The sequence below is a fragment of the Manis javanica genome, chromosome 11 (assembly GCF_040802235.1).
Source record: "Manis javanica isolate MJ-LG chromosome 11, MJ_LKY, whole genome shotgun sequence".
NCBI classification, from domain to species: domain Eukaryota; kingdom Metazoa; phylum Chordata; class Mammalia; order Pholidota; family Manidae; genus Manis; species Manis javanica.
The window spans coordinates 22,078,410-22,098,786 of record NC_133166.1 but is presented as its reverse complement, the minus strand read 5'-3'; the positions used below and the strand labels follow the sequence as shown (position 1 = coordinate 22,098,786).

Here is a 20,377-nt window from a genome sequence, read left to right as displayed (position 1 = left end):
CGTAGCTTAAGAACAAGTGAAATGGAAAAATTTGGAATTCCCTTACGGTATCACTGTCACAAGGCTGGAACTGGAAGGGCTGGGGTTTGTGAAATACAGCATTTTCTTGTAAAAACAGCTGAAGGTTATAGTCCCGTACCACCTAAAAAGAAAATAAAATATCTTTAAGTCTTTAATAATTAGGTTAAAATGTCCAAGAATTACATTTTAAAGTTATTCTGTTTTCCAAAAATGAAAAATCATCCAACACTACATGGTCAAAAGGAAATGATATTTAAACTTTTTTTCCCCCATTTTACTTTTGTGTCCTATTTTCTCAAGAATCTAAATTTGGAAAGTCCTAGTTTAGAAACTAGCCCAGATTTTAACACTAGACAATATGCAATATTTTAAGACAGCAAGAAGATAACTATTATCCAGAAAGCTATTTTTTCTGAGGGGTGTGTGTGTAACTAGAGAAGCACATGAGTGTCTTAGGTCTCCTCCACCTTTAAAGTTTTGTAGGCCTCCTAAAAGTCTATTTTATGGAGATTGCCATCCACTAGGAAACTGCCACATAACCCCATCCATAGCACACAAAAGTATTTTATAGTACTTTTTTTTCCTACGAGGTTATATTCTAATTACCATCTTAAAGCATAACAAGACAGACAGCTATCTGAAAATAATTGCATTATATACTCTGGGAAGGAGTGGAAAGCAGCAACATTTGACTGTGCAGAAACCCATTTTTCTATTCTGCTTAACCTTTACTTATCATTCATTTGCATTATATTATAGCTCATTAGTACCTCTGCCAGAGGATGGGCAGAAGTAGAAAAAAGTTTAGAGCAGCTCTGTAGCTGGAGGTAAAGGGTGTACAAGGAGATGGAGAAAGTAGGGGCTATGTTTTGCATTTTATTTACTAGCACAGGTATGTTTTGCATTTTATTTACCAGCACAATTGTCATTCTCTATTTCTTACTCAACAACCATTTGTTGAGCTTACTGGGCCCAGTGTTAAATGCAGAGAAAAGGGGAGTATACAGATGAATCGAGATGAATAAACAAGGTTAGTATCCTCAAAGAATTTATAATCTGGAAACTGGGAGAACCAAACAGGTTACACAATTAAAATACTCTCGGAAGTATGCTGAGGACACTAGGAGAGCACAAAAGAGGGTGCTATTTAATCCAGACTATAGGATGAAGAAGAGTGTGTGGGAGAATCTGGTCAGGGAAGTTAGCTGAATAAACATAATCTCAAAGGGAAATGTGTTGTGTTCTTTTTCTGGATTCCAGTTTTAAGCTAGTAAAGCTTTAAAGCTCTTGACACAGCCCTACATGCCTCACTAATCACCATGCAGAAAAAGCTAGAAGGATTGTCTTGCTAGTAACAAACTTTGAGGAGACTTCAGTATTTTTAGATCTTTAATTTTGTTATGGAAAGCTATAAACATGTAAAAGTTGAGACACCAGTATAATGTATCCTTATGGACCCATCACTCAGCTTCAAAAACATCCCCTCATAGCCAATCTTGTTTCATCCATAAAACCATATATCTCTTCCATTCCCAAACAGTTTGAAGTAAGTCCCAGACATATCATTTCATCCATAAACATATCTACAAGACAAGGACTTGTTAAAATAATTTAAGTATTGTTGATACACAATCTTATGTTGGTTTCAAATGTACAACACAGTGGTTATTAAATCTTGACCCCCTCTAGTGTGGTTAGTATCTATCAACATAGCAAGATGTTACAGAATCACTTGACTATATTCTCCACACTGTACTACCTACCCCATGACCAAATATATTGTGATTATGAATTATTTTGCCCCTTTATCCCCCTCCCCAACCCACCTACCCACCCTAACCCCTCCCCCTTGGTAATCAATAGTCACTTCTCAGTGTCTATGAGTCTACTGCTGTTTTGTTCATTCTGTTTTGCTTTTTTTTTTAAAGTATCATTGGTATACAATTTTATGATGGTTTCAAATACACAATGCAGTGGTTCAATTTCCACCCATATTATCAAGTCCTCACCCCCTCCAGTGCAGTCACTGTCTGTCACGTAGTAAGATGTTATACAATCATTGTCTTCTCCATGCTGTACTACTATCCCTGTGACCTATCTATATTGATTGTGAATTACAGTGCCCTTTAATCCCCTTCTCCCTCCCACCCTCCCTAAATTCTCCTCTTTGGTAACCACTAGTCCCTTCTCAGTGTATATGAGTCCACTGCTATTCTGTTCCTTCTGTTTTGCTTTGTTTTTATACTCCACAAATGAGTGATATCATTTGCTATTTGTCTCTCCATCTGGCTATTTCACTGAGCATAACACCCTCCAGCTCCATCCATGGTGTTGCAAATGGCAGGATTTCTTTTTTTATAGTTAAATAATATTCCATTGTGTATATGTACCACATCTTCTTTATCCATTCATCTACTGATGGACACTCAGGTTGCTTCCATATCTTGGCTATTGCAAATAGTGCAGTGATAAACATAGGGGCGCATATGTCTTTTTGAATCAGCGACCTTGATTTCTTCAGGTAAATTCCTAGGAGTAGAATCACTGGGTCAAATAGTATTCCTATTTTTAGTTTTTTGAGGAACCTCCATATTGCTTTCCACAATGGTTGAACTAATTTACATTCCCACCAACAGTGTAGGAGGGTTCCCCTCTCTCTGTAGCCTCCCCAGTATTTGTTGTTTTTTGTCTTTTGGATGTTGGCTATCCTAACTGGTGTGAGGTGATTATCACATTGTGGTTTTAATTTGCATTTCCCTGACGATTAGTGATGTGGAGCATCTTTTCATATGTCTGTTGGCTGTCCAAATTTCTTCTTTGGAGAAGTGTGTCTTCAGGTCTTCTGCCCACTTGTTAATCAGGTTATTTGTTTTTTGGGTGTTGAGGAGTCTTGAGTTCTTTATATATTTTGGATGTTAACCCCTTATTGGATAAATCATTTATGAATATATTCTCCCATACTGTAGGATGCCTTTTTGTTCTACTGATGGTGTCCTTTGCTGTACAGAAGCTTTTTAGTTTGATGTAGTACCACTTGTTCATTTTTTTATTTTGTTTCCCTTGCCCGAGGAGATGTGTTCAGGACAAAATTGTTCATGCTTAAGTTCAAGAGACTTTTGCCTACATTTTGTTCTAAAAGCTTTATGGTTTCACATCTTACATTCAGGTCTTTGACCCATTTTGAGTTTGCTTGGTGTATGGAGTTAGACAATAATCCAGTTTCATTCTCTTACATATAGCTTGTCCACTTTCCCCAACACCAGTTGTTGAAGAGACTGTCTTTCCTCCATTGTATATTCATGGCTCCTTTATCGTATATTAATTATAGATGCGTGGGTTTGTATTTGGGCTCTCTATACTGTTCCATTGATCTGTGGGTCTGTTCTTGTGCCAGTATACCAAACTGTTTTGATTACTATAGATGTGTAGTAGAGCTTGAAGTCAGGGAGCGTGATACACCCAGATTTGTTCTTCTTTCTTAGGTTTACTTTGGCTATTTGGGATCTTTTGTGGTTCCATATGAATCTTAGAACTATATGTTCTAGTTCAATGAAAAATGATGTTGGTGTTTTGACAGGGATTGCACTGACTCTGTAAATTGCTTTGGGCAGAATGGCCACTTTGACAATAGAATTTCATTTATTTGTGTCTTCTTTAATTTCTTTCTGAGTGTCTTATAGTTTTCAGGGTATAGGTCTTTCACCTGCTTGGTCAGGTTTATTCCTAGGTATTTTATTCTTTTTGATGCAATTGTAAATGGAGTTATTTTCCTGATTTCTCTTTCTGTTAGTTCATTGTTACCATACAGGAATGCAACAGATTTTGCATCTTGCAAAATCAAAGATTTTGAATCTTGCAACTTTGCTGAATTCATTTATTAGTTCTAATAGTTTCTGGGTAGAGTCTTTAGGGTTTCCTATGTAAAATATCATGTCATCTGCACATAGTGACAGTTTAACTTTTTCCTTACCAAATCTGATACCTTTTTCTCTCTGTGGGTAGGACCTCCAGTACTATGTTGAATAAAAGAGTGTGAGAGTTGACATCCTAAGACAAGGACTTTCAAAAAAACATATCCATATTAAAATGTATAATAAATACTTATAAAACAACCAGTAAGTGTCCATTTTCCCTGATTATTTAATATTTTTAAAAGAGTTTTCAAATTAGGATCAAAATAGAGCCCTTACAGTGCAACAAGATGATGTTGCTTGACTTTCTTCTCCTCTATAGGTTTCCTCCTCCATCTCTTTTCTCCCTTGAAATTTATTTGCTGAAGAAACTGGGTTTTTGTTCTGTGGTATTTCCCAGGGTCTAACTTTTCTTGATTGTGTCCTTCTAGTGTTCTATTTTCTGTATTTCCTATAAATTGATGCTTGATTGCATTCAGGGATTTTTTTGTAGGGCATGGAAGTATTTATTTCCATGAGGAGGCTTGCCTCTGACTTGCCTCTTTTTAAAAAAAATATTTATTTATTTTTTTATTAAGGTACTATTGACATACACTCTTATGAAGGTTTCACATGAAAAAACAATGTGGTTACTACATTTACCCATATTATCAAGTCCCCACCCACACCCCAATGCAGTCACTGTCAACCAGTGTAGTAAGATGCCAGAGACTGACTATTTGCCTTCTCTGTGCTACACTGCTTTCCCCGTGACCCCTCACACCATGTGTACTAAACATACTACCCCTCAGTTCCCTTCTCCCTCCCTCCCCACCCACCCTCTTACACTGCTCCCCTTTGGTAACCACTAGTTCCTTCTTGGAGTCTCTGAGTCTGCTGCTATTTTGTTTCTTCAGTTTTGCTTCGTTGTTATACTCCACAAATGAGGGAAATCATTTGGCACTTCTGACTTGCCTCTTTTTATATTAAGAGCTATGGTGGGATGAATGGTAGCCTCAAAAAGGTATGTTCCTTTTCCAATCCCTAGAACCTGGGAATGTCACCTCATTTGGAAAAATGTCTTTTGCAGATGCAATTAAGTTAAGGAGATAAGGAGATCATTCTGGATTCCCTGGTGGGCCCTAAATCCAATTTTAAGTATCCTTATAAAAGACACATAGAAGAAAAAGACAGACAGGAGAGGAGCCAATGTGACACGAGGCAGAGATTGGAGTGAGGTGGCCATATGCCAAAAAATGCCTGCAGCCACCAGAAGCTGGAAGAAGCATCGAACTGATTCTTCCCTAAAACCTTATTAGTTGGACACTTCTATATGAGAAACTTTCCAAGTCAACTATTTATTTACCTTGAGGTATGGTTTGCATGAAGAAGACAAAGATAATGCTTCTTTCCCTTATTTTATTGTCTAGTTTTCCAACCAAGTTGTTTCTCTAGCAATTTCCAAAGAATGACTAATTACAGCTTCAATAAATTATTATTATGAAGTCGTGGATTAAAAATATCCTATGTATTTTAATCCATTGTAGTCATCATCATTGCTGATGCTAAAATTATCCCATCTTTGGCCAGTAAGCACATCCTAAGACCTTTTGACATGACCTAGTAGTTGTTTTTTTTTTGTATCATTAATCTACAATTACATGAGCAACATTATGTTTATTACACTCCCCCCATCATCAAGCCCCCACACATACCCCATTACAGCCACTGTCCATCAGCAAGGTAAGATGCTATAGAATCACTACTTGTCTTCTCTGTGTTGTACAGCCCTCACTGTGCCCCACCCCTACCTTATGTCTGCTAATAGTAATACCCCTTTTTTTCCCCTTATCCTTCCCTTCCCTTCCCTCCTCCCCAGTCCCTTTCCCATTGGTAACTGTTAGTCCATTCTTGGGTTCTGTGAGTTTTGCTGCTGTTTTGTTCCTTCAGTTTTTTCTTTGTTCTTATACTCCACAGACGGGTGAAGTCATTTGATACTTGTCTTTTTCTGCCTGCTTATTTCACTGATTATAATACCCTCTAGCTCCATCCATGTTGTTGCAAATGGTAGGACTTGTTTTCTTCTTATGGCTGAATAATTTTCCATTGTGTATATGTACCACATCTTTATCCATTCATCTACTGATGGACACTTAGGTTGCTTCCATTTCTTGGCTATTGTAAACAGTGCTGTGATAAACATAGGGGTGCAGCTGTTTTTTTCAACCTGGGCTCCTGCATTGGTAGGGTAAATTCTTAGGAGTGGAATTCTCAGGTCAAATGGTATTTCTGAGTTTTTTGAGGAACCTCCATGCTGCTTTCCACAATGGTTGAACTAATTTACATTCCCACCAGCAGTGTAGGAGGGTTTCCCTTTCTCCGCATCCTCACCAACATTTGTGGTTGTTTGTCTTTTGGATGTTGGCCATCCTTACTGGTGTGAGGTGATATCTCATTGTGGTTTTAATTTGCATTTTTTTTAATGATTAGCGATGCGGAGCATCTTTGCATGTGTCTATGACCTAGGAGTTTTTGATAGCTTTGCTAGTTTCCTTGCTTTTGTTTACAACAAACCATTTAAGGTTTATCTTATATATTTCATGCCTGAGATCTAGAATCAGCCTCCCTACCCCCTGTAAAAGTTCTCTTTTTTGGTTTTGCTTTTTAAGTGAGTCAGAGAAAGTATTTAGAAAACAAGATCTGGGCACCAGAGGTACTAGGTTAGTCCCTAGTCTTCTCTTTTTCAAACTTTTTATCTCAAAAGGAAGTTGCAAAGAGGTCCTGTGCACCTCCCAATGTTGGCATATTGCATAATTACAGTAAATATCAAAACCAAGAAATCAATACTGGTACAAGCATAAAGCTTATTTATATTTCACCATTTATACATGCACTCATTTGTGTGTGTGTGTGTGTGTGTGTGTGTGTGTGTGTACAGGTCTATACAATTTTATCACATGTGTAGCTTCATGTAACCAGTACCTTAATCAAGATAGTTAACTGAATCATCTCGACAAGACTCCCTTGTGCTCCTCCACAATAGCTACATTCATTTTCCCCATCCTTAACTCCTGGCAACCACTTATTTTTCTCTATCTCTACAAATAACAAATACATTATTTCAAAAATGTTATATAATGGAATAACAGCATTTATCATCTTAAGACTGTCTTTTTTAGATTCAGCATCTAAGCTGCATCTAAGTTGTTCATCCAAACTGGTGCATAAAACAGCGGTTTGTTCCTTTTTACTGCTGAGTTGTCCTCCATTTTGTTTGCTCCTTCAACTCACTGAAGGCGATTTAAACAGTTTTCAGTTTTTGGCTATTATGAATAAAGCTACTTTGAAAATTTGTATGCAAATTTCTATGTGAATTATCATTTTCTATGGGATATATGCCCAAGCTCTCTCTCCTTAAAGGGGTTACTGAGGTGTATATACTCAAAATATATGATTTGGTAAGTTTTAACATAGCTATACACCTGTAAAAACATCACCACAATCAATACAATGAATATATCCTGTACTCTCAGAAGTTCCATCATCTCCTTTGTAATCCTTCCCTCCAGTCCTTTCCTGCTCTTGTCATTCCTTGTCACAAGTGATATCGGTCCTTAAATCTCATTGCTGATACAGCTTTCAGCACCTAGCACAGTGACTCTGCCTAAAGTAACATTCAACAGTTATTAAAGAATACCTGTGCTTCCACCCCAAGATTAAATAAAACATTACAAATATTTTGTCAACCTATAAACCCTCTTCTTATGTATTTCCACCTTCCTTTCTTCTAAAGTAGCATTTCTTAAACTTTTTTTTTTTTTCATGTTGTCACCCTCACTACCCACCCTGGGAGTCTCTTTAGACATTTTTTTCCCCTAATAAACCCTTTTTGATTAAAATCTAATACCACAAATGTACTGTATACATATTCACATCCTGTGGCTCATTGTAATATCTATATCCCCCTAGCCCCAATATCCAGAAGCAATTCTGACTCCTTGGGGAACATCACCCCTTCTGAGAATGCATACCCTAGAGGTAACCACCCTACTAAATTTTACCATTCTCCTTTTCCCCCCCCTTAAATAGTATTACTACATATGCTATATCTCAAAATGATATTGTTTTCTTGAATGATTTTTTACCTCTGTATAAATGGCATCTTAGTGTGTGTATTCTTTTGCAACCTGCTATTTTTACTCAACATTATATTTGTGAGTCTCATCCATATTAATGCTTGTACCTGCAGATCTTTCCTTTTTCCTGTTGTATTCATCCTACTGTCAGTGGACAGTTGGGTTGTTTCTGGCTTTCTCAATGGTTATAAAGAAAGTTACTATGAACATCTTGGTATACATGTGCAAGAGTTTCTCTAGGATATATTCCTAAGAGTGCTTCTGGGTCATAACTAACTCCAGTTTTAAATTGGTTAGATAAAGCCAAGTGTTTTCAGACTGGATATACCAGTTTGTATCCCCCAGGGCATTGTATGAGTTTCTGTTAATCCATATTCTCACCAGCACTCATTCCTGTTCATCTTAATTTTTCAACCTCATAGATGTAAGATAGAATCTCACACTGGTTTAATTTCCATTTCTTTAATAATGAGGATAAGTATCTGTATTCATTTCCTAGGGCTGCCATAACAATGTATCACAGACTGGGGAGCTTGAACAACAAAAATTTATTTCCTCACAGTTCTAGAGGATAGAAGTCTAAGATCAAGCTGTTAGCAGGACTGGTTTCTTCTAAGGGCCTCTTTCCTTGGCTTATAGATGGCCTTTTTTTTCTGGTGTTTTCAAACGCTTTTCCTCTGTGCCTGTTTGTCCTAATCTACTCTTCTAAGGACACCAGTTATATTGGATTAGAACCCACGAATGTGACCTCACTTTACCTTGATAGCCTCTGTAAAGGCCCTATCTTCAAATACAGTCACATTCTGAGGTAATAGGGGTTTAGCACTTCAACATATGAAGTTTAAGGGGATATAATTCAGTCCTTAACAGCATCTTTTTATAAGGTTAAAGCTAGTTATACTTTTCATTCTGTAGAATGCATGTTGTATGAGGTATCAGCAGTTCATTCCTTTTTATGGATGAATAATATTTCATTGTACGGATATCTTTTATTTATCCAATTATTAGTTGATAGACATTTAGGTTATTTCTACTTATTGACTATAATGAATAACACTTCCATAAACACTGGGGCACAAATTTTTCTTTAAACACTTGTTATCAGTTCTCTTGAAGTGAAGGTGCTAAATCCTATGGTAACTCTGCTTCACTTTTTGAGGAAATGTGAAACTGTCTTCCACAGTGGCTGTACCATTTTACATTCCTATTAACAATGTATGAAGGGTTCTAATTTCTCCATATTCTTGCCAACACTTATTTTTTGTATGTGTTTAGTTTCATAAAATTACTAAAGCCATCCTAGTGGGTAGGAAGTGGTGTTTCACAGTGGTTTTCACTTGCATTTCTCTAATGATTAATGATGATGAGCAACTTTTCATGTGTTTATTGGCCATTTCTGTATTTTCTTTGCAGAAATGTCTACTCAAGTTGTTTGCTTATTTTTAAATTGGATCATTTGTCTTTTTGTTGTTGAGATGTAAGAGTTCTTTATATATCTTAGATAATAAATACTTACCAGACACATGATTTGTAAATACTTTCCCCCATTTTGTGAGTTGTCTTTTTTACATTCTTGATACATTTTTTAATGCACAAAAGTTTTTAATTTTATGAGACCCAATTATCTATTTTTTCTTTTGTTGTTTGTACTTTCATGTCAAATCTAAGAATATTGCTAAATCCAAGCTCATAAAGATTTACCTGTATGTTTTCTTCTATACTTTAATAGTTTTAGGTCATTGATTTATTTGGGGTTAGTTTTATAAATGGAGTGAGGCAGGAGTTCAACTTCATTCTTTTCCACATGGTTATCCTGTTGTTCTAGCACCTTTTGTTGAAGAGACTATTCTTTCTCCATCAAATAGCCTTGTAACTGTGTCAGAAATAAATTGGACATACATGTTTGAGTTTTTTTGGACTCAATTCTATTTCATTGGTCTATATGTCTGTCCTTATGCCAGTACCACACTATTTTGATTACTTATAACTGCAGTAAGTTTTAAAATTGGGATGTGTGAGTCTTCCAACTTTGATTTTCCTTTTCTGTGTTGTTTTGGCTATTTAGGGTCCCTTGTAGTTCCATATGAATTTGAGGATTGGCTTTTCCATTTCTGCAAAAAAGGTCACTGGAATTTTGATAGGGACTGCTTTGAATCTGTAGCTTGTTTGGGGGAATATTGCCAATATTAGTGATATGAAATCTTCCAATCCATAATAATTTATTAATTCCATTTATTTAGATCTCCTTTAAATTTTTTTGGCAATAATTTATAGTTTGCAATGTATAAGTCTTTTACCTCGTTGGTTAAATTTATTCCTAGGTATTTTATTCTTCAGATGCTGTTGTAGTTGGAATTATTTTACTAATGTAAGTTTTTCATAACTGCCTGTTGTCATTTTAAGGAAGTTCCAATCCATTTCCAATTTGTTGAGTATTTTTAGTATAAAAGTATGTTGAATTTTGTCTTGTGTACTTTTCCTGTGTCTTTTGAGATTATCATGTGTTTTTTTAAATAAGTTTTTTTTGTTTAGTCTTCAAGATTTTAAGAATAGCAATACTAGACAATTTAACTTCCAAAGAAATATAGAATAACATCTTTATCTTCTGAATAGTTAAAAGAGCTACATTATTAATCAAAATGAGATATCACCTCACGCTAGTAAGAATGGCTACTACCCAAAAGACAAGAAATAACAAGTGTTGGCAAGGATGCAGAGAAAAGGGACCTTCCAACACTGTTGGTAGAAATGTGAACTGGTTCAATGATGGTGGAAAGCAGTATGGAGGTTCCTCAAAAAACTAAAAATAGAAATACTATTTTTGACCCACCAGTTCCATTTCTAGGAATTCACCCAAAGAAAACAAAACCCCTGATTCAAAAGCAATATACATCCCTGTTTATTGCTGCATTATTTATAATAGCCAAGATATGGAAGCAACTTAAATGTCCATCAACAGATGAATAAAGGAGATGTAATACATACACACAGTGGAGTATTATTCAGCCATAAAAAGAAAAGAAATCCTGCCATTTGCAACAACATGGATGGACCTAGAGGTTATTATGCTAAGTGAAGTCAGTCAAGCAGAGAAAGACAAATACCATATGATTTCACTTATTTGTGGACTGTAAATACAAAGCAAAACAGAAGGAACAAAACAGCTGTTAACTCATAGACTGGTGGTTATCTCGGGGGAGGAGTTGGGGTGGGTGGGTGAGGGGGATAAAGGGGCACAAAATTTCTCAGTCATAATATAAGTTGGTCATGGGGACATTAGTATAGCATGGAGAATATAGTCAATGATTCTGTAACATCTTTCTAATTTGACAGACAGTAGCTGTACTAGTGGGGGTGAGGATTTAATAATATGGATAACTGTTGAACCACTGTGTTGTATAACTGAAACTAAAATAAGACCATTTATCAATAAAAAAAAACCTACATTATTAATCAACAGGAACTTCCTTATGCAGACAGAAAGCAAGTATGCACAAACAAACTAAAAAGGCCACCAGAACTACCTTTGGAGTTACTATCCTAGGGAAAATATCTATGACAACATCTGCTTCAGTTACATATACAAAGCATTTCATAAAATATTAAGGAGAAAATCAAGCTTCATAAAAAATTAAAATTAAACAAAAGCTCCTGGGGCCAGCTGTTACCCTTCAGGGAATGAAAGCTATAGAAAGCATTGCAATATTTACAGTATGTCAGTATGGATGACCCCCAAAATATCTGAGAATATGTACAGTTACAACTTAGACATGTGGGAAAAAGTGGATTTCCCCCACCAAGAGACAAAGTAATAATGGTGTAGCATAAAAAACCAGAGTGTCAAACTTCTTTTTGGGTTATAAGATCACTGGGTTGCTTTCAGCAGTATAACAAGCTCTTTGTAACAAAAAAGCACGTGGCATAAAACTTGCAGGTGAGCACCTGTGGTACATGGAACAAAGGGCACATCTCCTAGTTACATCATTCTTTCAATCTAAACACAAGAGCATCTCATTTATTCCTCATCCCTGGGGAGCAAGATACTCATGAGTGAATGCACAGAAAAATGAAAGCTTATCTCTTTGTGAGTCCAAATCAGTTTATACATTTTTAATTTGTTTTCTACGGAAATAATATAAGCTAAGAGATACTGGAGTATAGCAGGAGACCATGGAAAACACTGTGTGAGTGTGTAACCTCAGGCAAACCACAGAAACTCCCTGAGTCTATTTCCCTTCTCTACAACAAGCATGATAATCCCAATTGCAGAGGATGTGCTTATAGTTCCCAGTAAACTAAGTGCTGTGCAAAATACTAGCTATATTTCAAGACTATACATTTACCTGACTTATAAACTAAAGGTAGGGATCCAATCTAACTTATCCTCAGAAAAAGAGTTTCAAAGAATTTTATCAGAGAACAATCTCTCACATTAGAATAAAATAAAAACAAAATACAATTTCTAATAAAACTAGAAATGAAAAATGTTACCCACTACACACTTCCACTGAATGGAAAAAATTCACTTCTGAATAATTGATGGGTTAACAAAGGGAATAACTGTGGAAAAAACAAAAATGCTCTACTTATTATTGAATGCAGTTAAAACTAGTAAAAGAAATCTTTTAGCTTTAAATGGGTTTACTTGAAAACAAGGAAGATTGAAAATACAGGGTCTAATAGAAAAAGAAACCTGAAAAAGAAATAACATAAACTGCAATAATGTAGAAAAAAACAATGAATTTAAGGCAGAAATTAAGGAGATAGAAAACATCATTGAGAAGCAGAAAAGCTGGCTCTTGGAAAAGATAAATAAAAATAGACTGATAAGTCTGATCAAAATGAGAGAAAGCATTAGAAATAAAAACAGAGATAACTATACAGCCAAACAAGTTTATATGTAAATTTATGCTATCAAATTTGATCAATGAAATGGACTATCTAGGAAAGTGTAAGTTATCAAAATGTACTAAAAAAGGAGCAGAAAACCTAAGTGGACCGATAAATATAAAGAATTTGAACACTAATGAGAGGAACAAAGCCAAGATGTTTTTATTTACACTTCCTCCCAACATTCTCTTAATGGAAAATTTCAAATACATATACATTAAACTAAAAAGAATTGTATGGAAACACCCATATACCCACTACCTAGATTCTTCATTTAACATTTTCTACATTTAACATTTAACATTTGCTTTCCCATAACTATCCTTCTATCTATCCATCCATCATTCTTTCTTTACATTAATTCTTTTGTTATCTTTAATTGGATCCTGGGGAATAAAAATATAGAAAAATAGAAGTATGACAGGATTTCAAAGCACTAGACTATGATTTTTGTATTTCCCTGTCAACTTAACATTTTAAATGTTCTTGTAAAAACAGAATTGGGGCTATGGCATACTAATACAAGAATAAATACATAAGGAAGCATTCAGGAAGAAAGGTGTGTGTGCCACTTTTCTTTCCTGTCTTTGGATATTGTCTTTTGAGATGGATATCTTGATTCCTTTGCCAACAATTTCATAAGGTATTAGCCAGTTCCTGCTCTCCCTATCAAAAAGGAGAGTTGAACTGGCTCTTTTAAAATAGCAGTTATAAAACGAACATATTTTTACAAATGCATGTGTTCAGTCAGGAAATATTTACTATACACTTAATTTATCAGAAACAAAATAAAATAACATTAACAAATCACAAGAACTACTTATCCTCCAAAGGACAGTTTCTACTGCAAATATTTTAATCTGTCAAATCTTGAAAAAACGGATTTCATTTATTTTCTCTGTATACAGTGTGACATGCCAGCAAAGTTGATGGCTCTCAACACTTTTGAATGAGAAGATTACTATCAAAAAGATAGCATACAGAAGAATTTTAAAAAAACAAGATATTATAGCATTCATTTCTTTATTGATTATTAAGTGCTAGTTTTCACCTTTGTGCCCCTTCATCAGTCTTTGCACTGACACATGACCTTGCTGTTCCTCATGAATGAGCTGAGATCATTCAAAATTTGAGTGGAAAATAAAGCTATTTAAACCACGCTTCTCAAAAGCAACATATATGGCAATGAAGTGATGTACTGAGCTAGCCTGTATGATCACCTCCATTTTCACCTCTTGTGCCAACTCATCAATGAAAACAGAACACTCTCTCACTTCATTAGAAGGTATACTGTTATCAGCAAATTTGTCCTATAAAGCATACTTCTAATGCCACTAGTACCTTCATTTGTTTGTATGCAAAAAACATTTAAAATTCTAAAATAGAAAACATTACATCATGCACTAAAGATAATTTACCTTGCTGGAAGTTTCTAATAAAAACTGGAACGTGTTCTGCACAGCTTGGCAAGTCTCTAGTTCAGTCCGGCTGAAGGCTATTAAATAATCCTTCAGATGATCATATACATTTCCATCAAGAGCCTGTAAAAGATGAGTAAACAAAAGCAAAAAAATTATGATAAGACTGACACATTATGCCAACTGTCTACAAGGTAAGTTCAGTTTAAAATATATTAATAATAAGTGGACAAAAAATACAGATTGTTTTGTAAATATAAACAGTAAACAATCACCTGGAGAAATGCAGAAACTAATAAATAGGAACTAAAAAAGATAAAATCAAGCTGTGGGAACAGGACAACACTTGGAGACAAAATGATTGGGTTCTGATCTTTGCTTGTTTGCTTCTTAGCAGTGTCAACTTCTGTAGTCACTTTATAACAGCAGGTGTGGGAGCTGAATGAAATTATGGAAGTGAAAGAATGCAGACACAGTGCCTGGAACAGGATAGACAAACATTAATCTCCATTTTTCCTCTTCCATTATTGGTAGGGTTAAATATTAGTATATTGTTACTATAGAGCAAAGAAAAAACAGAAATAGAAAAAAAAAGTGACTCAGAAATCCTGTTTTAGGGAAGAAACACCAACGTAATGTGTATGAAGTTTTAAACATTCCTACTGTTATTAAGCATTTACAGCAGGACTCTTTAAAAAAAAAAAAGAAAAGAGAAAACCACCAAACATCTGAGAAATAATTAAGCTATGATGTATATAATGACTAACATACGTGTGCCACCAAAATGAAAACTGTATTACTATATGAATGGAAAAATATGTATCAAATAATTTTAGGTAAAAAAATAGATCAAACAGTATACACATATATATACTAGAAACAACTGTGGGAAAATATATCTATAATAATAATAATCAAAAAAGGTGCTGGAGTCTTGCCAATCAATGGAGATTTTCTTAAATATCAAAGTAAAATTCAGACAACATAAAAGCCACCATTTTAACTATTTTAAAGTACATAATTGAGCAGCTTTTAGTACATTCACAATGTTGCACAACCATCATTACTATCTAATTCCAGGAAATTTAAATTGTTCCAAAAAGAAATCCTATGCCCATTAAGTGGTTACTCCCATTCTTTTCTTCCCAGGGCCTCTGGCAAGCACTAATCTACCAGTCTCTCTCTATGGGCTTGCCTATTCAGGACATTTTATGTAAATGGAATCATCTAATATGTGGCCTTTTGTGCCTGCCTGTGTCACTTAGAATAATGCTTTCAAGGTTCATCAACATATTAGTATTAGTACTTCATTTCTTTTTATGGCTAAATAATACTTCACTGTGTGGCTATACCACATTTTACTTATCCATTCATTAGCTGATGGACATTTGGATCGTTTCAACATTTTGGCTATTATGAGTAATGTTGCTATTAACATTTGTGTACAAGTTTTTGTTTGAACACCTATTTCCAGTTCTCTTGGGTATATATATAGTAGTGGAATTGCTGGATCCTATGGTAATCCTATGTCTTAACTGTTGGAGGAACTGTCAACTGTTTTCCACAATGGCTGCACCATTTTACATCCCCACCAGTAATGTATGAAGATTCAAAATTTCTCCACATCATCAGCACTTGTTAGTTTATTTCTTGTTTTTAAAAAAATTATTCAAGCCAGACTAGTGGTATGTCATTTTGATTTTGATTTGCATTTCCTTAATGACTAATGATTGTCTTTTCATGTGCTTATTGGCCATTTGTATATTTTCTTCAGAGAAATGTCTATTCAAGTCCATCACTCATTTTTAAGTTGGGTTGTTTGTTTTTCTGTTGTTGAGTTGTAAGAGTTCTTTATATATTGGATACTATTTATATATTTATATATTTGGATATAAATGCCTCATTAGGCATATGATTTTCAAATATATTCCTCTATTTTGTAGGCTCTCTTCACTTTCTTGATTTGATGGTGTCCTTGAAACACAGACGTTCCTAATTTTGATGAAATCTAATTTAGCTATTTTTTTTTTGTTGCTTGTGTTTTGGTGTCATATTTAAGAATCTTTAATGGAGGTCATATAATAAATTCTTTATATATATTATGTTTGGCTATTTCATCAAACTTTTACTATGAAACTAATTTTTTAAAAATAAACAAATTCTGTCCTCAGAGCATTGGGTAATAAAGCTGTACATTCTATAGAGCTTAAACCACTAGATGGCACCATCAAGCATTTTAAATATAGTCAGTGCAAATTCCTTAAGATTCCTTTCCATGTAGTTATGTAATATCCCCAGTGAGATTGATGGTTTTTTATTCAGATCAGAGTGAGATCTGAATAAAAATTCCTTCCTTAGGATATGCTTTTCATGAAATTTTAAAAAGTAAACATAACTTCTTCTGACATGAGGTTTTTGCCTTAGAAACACTGTTGGTAGATGGTTATAACCTTGTGTTTGTAGGAAACCACTACAGCATTTTATTTAAATACACAAAATGGCAATATAGGTGTCATCAGCTCCAGTTCCCCAAATTTCTGATACAATAGGTTGAGGGTGGGACATGAAAATTTATACTTCCTAATAATTTGCTGTTTATCTGGGGACCATACTTTGAGAACCACAGGACTCAACATGCATTTTAGCTGATTAGGTTGGCATTTATATAGACTCAGATCCTGGTGACCCTGTAGAAACAGAGTGGGTTGAGGCAGAGAAATCTGTCATCCTGAATAAGGTCAACAGCACCAATATAACATGTAGGAAGATCAGTAGCTGTTTTAAACAGATAATCATACTCCAGAATTATAGAGGTAGCATGGGAAAGAACCTGGGTTGAGTTCTGAAGTAAGTTTGATATGGGTTAGAATCCCCATTATCTTTTATGAGAAAACTTCATCATTTTGAAGGTTTTCTAACTTGTAATTAGGGAAAGCTGGAATACCACATACTCCATGGGGCATTGTGAAGATTAAATAGGTAATGGAAGTAGCACAATGTTAAAAATCTTCAATGGATTGGCCACATATTGATAATTGTTAAAGCTGGATAATAAATACCTGGGGGTTACTATACTACTCTTTTTACTTCAGTGTTATGTTGGAAATTTTCCATTAAAGAAGTTACAAGAAAACCTGAATATTGGATTAGGGAAAAAAAGCTGAAGCTAGAACATTTTCTTTTCAATGGCTCCCACTGTATATTCTGAAAAGTCAAGATTTTTAGCTGGTATTTAAGTCCTTTACAATCTAGTCCCAAACTATCTCTCTTTGATATCTCTCAACACTGTTGTCTGCACTGTACTCTACATCCCAACCACACTGAGCCATTATGGAAAATAACATTCACTTTCATGTTTCTAATTAAGTTATTCTCACGGACGAGAATGTACAGCACCCCCTTCTTTCCCACTCCAAGAGTAAAAATGATCACCAACACAGGCAACTAATGGCCTATCATGTTCCAAAGCTTTACAAAACTGACTCAACCTCAGTGCTTCCACAATCTTCTGTATATTGTACAGGTATTACTGCAAGTCATGGATTGAATCTTCCTCAGGCACAGTGCCTGGCAGAGAGCAGATGCTGAAAAATACTTACAGAATAAATACATGTTTTACTTTACACTTTAATATAGCAACAAAAAGGCACCGAAATAGCTCACAGGCAAGCTACACCCAACATATTCCAGTTAAGAGAAAGTGAATCATTAGTAATCATGTGCCAAACACAGTAAAGTCTTCATTTGGCTTCGGTAACCCGTGTAAGGCTTAATACAGCTCCAATAGGAAGGAGGTGGGCCAAGTGATTGGAAGTCTCTTCCAACAGAGAGGGATTAATCTTAAAATACTTCTTTCACCCTATTCAACATCCAGAATTCTGTGAATTTTAATTATCACCTTTGCAGGTTACAATATTTATTAACCTGCACAGGTACCAATTTTTCTGGTGGGTAAGAATAAGATAGCTGGAGGCCTTCTGGCCTAGAAGCATCATTTGCATTTATACAGAGTTAATGCAGGAGGTATGAAAATAAAGAAACATTAGAAATCAAAGCACAGGAAATGGCTGATTACCTTATGATTGGCTTCAGACCCCTGCCTCAAGTTAACTGCAATTATGTGAACCAGTGATGCACCAAGAGATGAAGTTCAAAGCAATTCTGGGTAGTATCGTTTCAACATGGTTTGTGAGTAGAGGCAGGCTACATAAATATTTATATGGACTTTGATTAGAAAAGCCAATAATTTACCCCCATAACAGAATGAAATATTGGGAACCAAAGAGAGCCTGAAAACACTTTGTACAAACTCCTCTGTAACAGTACTTATCACACAGAGTTCTATCACTTGGTACTTAGTAGTCAGTACTCAGTACCTGTCTCATCTGGGTTACTGTAGCTATCTCCTGTTACTCTGAATCCAGCTCTCTCCCCTGCCAACCCATTTCCATGCTGCAGCTAGGAGGATATTTCTAAATTGGATTTTGTTACTTGGCGGCTCAACAGTGTTCAGAGACTATCCATTACATTTAGGATAAAGTAAAAAAAAAATCATGATCTGGATTTGGCTTACCTCTTCAGCTTCCTCATTTACTGCCCCCATTTCCATTCCCCATTACTCTTTCCCTACAGTGCACATTATTTGGTTTCCCCAAAATTATTCTTTTGCCTCTGTGCTTTCACAAAGGCTTTTCCTTTTTCTTGACTGCTCTATCCTCTCCTCCTTGGTCTGGCTAAGTCTTACTCATCACTATGATCTTCACTTGATCAATCTATTCTGGACATCACTCTTGTCATATTGCTTCGTAATTAATCATAGCACATAATCTGGCCCTGGTCATGCCTGTTTGTCTGTCTCTCCTTTGGGTCTGTTAAGTTCCATGAAGGAGGGATTATGTCTGTCTGTTTACCACTGCATCCTGTGCTAAGTACAGAGCTTGATGTACTGGTGGTGCTTACTAAATATCTGCTCAACAAATAATTACACCAATTTAACACAATTTAACACATGTTTTTTCAAAAAAGAATGAGCCCACACTTGAGTCCACAGCTGAGAAGTAAGCCTAATGATGTTATTTTGTTTGTAAACATTAATAAAATTTTGTACAAGCTAGAGCAGAAACTAATTTCACAAAACTGCCTAATGAAGTAGTTTTCAAAACTTTTTAGTAGTGGTACCTTTTTATGTGGAATCCCAAGACATAAAATGTAAAACATATAGGACTTTCTCTCTTCTTCTGTGATAGATCCTGCTCTCTTGATCACAGGGATGAATCTGCAGGCCAAGGTGGTACGCAAGAAAGAACACCATACCCCTGCTCTCTGCCACCAGGTTAGTGGCAAAATGGCTTATTCTTCCTATGAAATGGCCGTTCTTCCCATCAAGTAGAGAAAGCCTATCTGCAGCAGAAGAGATTTACACCAACTCAGAAAGAAAAGTAAAAAGGAGAAATTTGGCAAAGTGAAGCTGGGAATGGGGGCAGGAGAGAGACAGAGAGGGTCTCTGTATTGGGTGTTTCCTGAGTAAGCACTGCCTTGTCCTTTCTGTGGTTTAGTTTTCTGAGATGAATTCCATGCAGCTCAAACTACTTTTGAGTCTTTGCTATTGTAATTAAAAGACTTCTTATTAAAGGGTTATGTGATAACTAGCTTTTATCAGCCCTACTATCTAAATTATTTTTCAGTTGCATTTTAAGAAAAAACCTCCATTATATATTGATCTACACAGATAATTAACTGTACATAATAATTCAATAGCTTGCCTCACTATGCCTGGCTCTCTTTAATTAAACACATCTAAAAGTTTATAGTAAACAATTTTTATTTCAAAGCTGAATCACAAATACAATACAAAAGCTACATGTATTTCTTATAAATTTAAAGTAAGAACTACTTAAAGCTAAAAATAAATGTCACAACGATAGTAGCTGACAAGGGTGTGCATGGTGAAGATGCATCTGAGCCCTGCCTAGCATTTATATGAGCCAAGTACAAGAAAGTTCTGTTTGCTCAATTTCAAATG

The 20,377-nt window shown here is 35.3% G+C and overlaps 1 protein-coding gene across 3 annotated transcripts in view; it reads right to left on the bottom strand.

Moving 5' to 3' along the window:
* Positions 1-20,377, bottom strand: part of FCHSD2 (FCH and double SH3 domains 2) — a 332,094-nt gene that overhangs the window by 75,127 nt on the left and 236,590 nt on the right. For all 3 annotated transcript variants that reach the window (XM_073216029.1, XM_073216028.1, XM_073216030.1), the window contains exons 9-10: positions 14,356-14,478; positions 47-142 (exon numbers count right to left, since the gene is read on the bottom strand). In XM_073216029.1, coding sequence (XP_073072130.1) covers positions 47-142; positions 14,356-14,478 — 219 coding nt within the window. The remainder of the gene's footprint in view (positions 1-46; positions 143-14,355; positions 14,479-20,377) is intronic.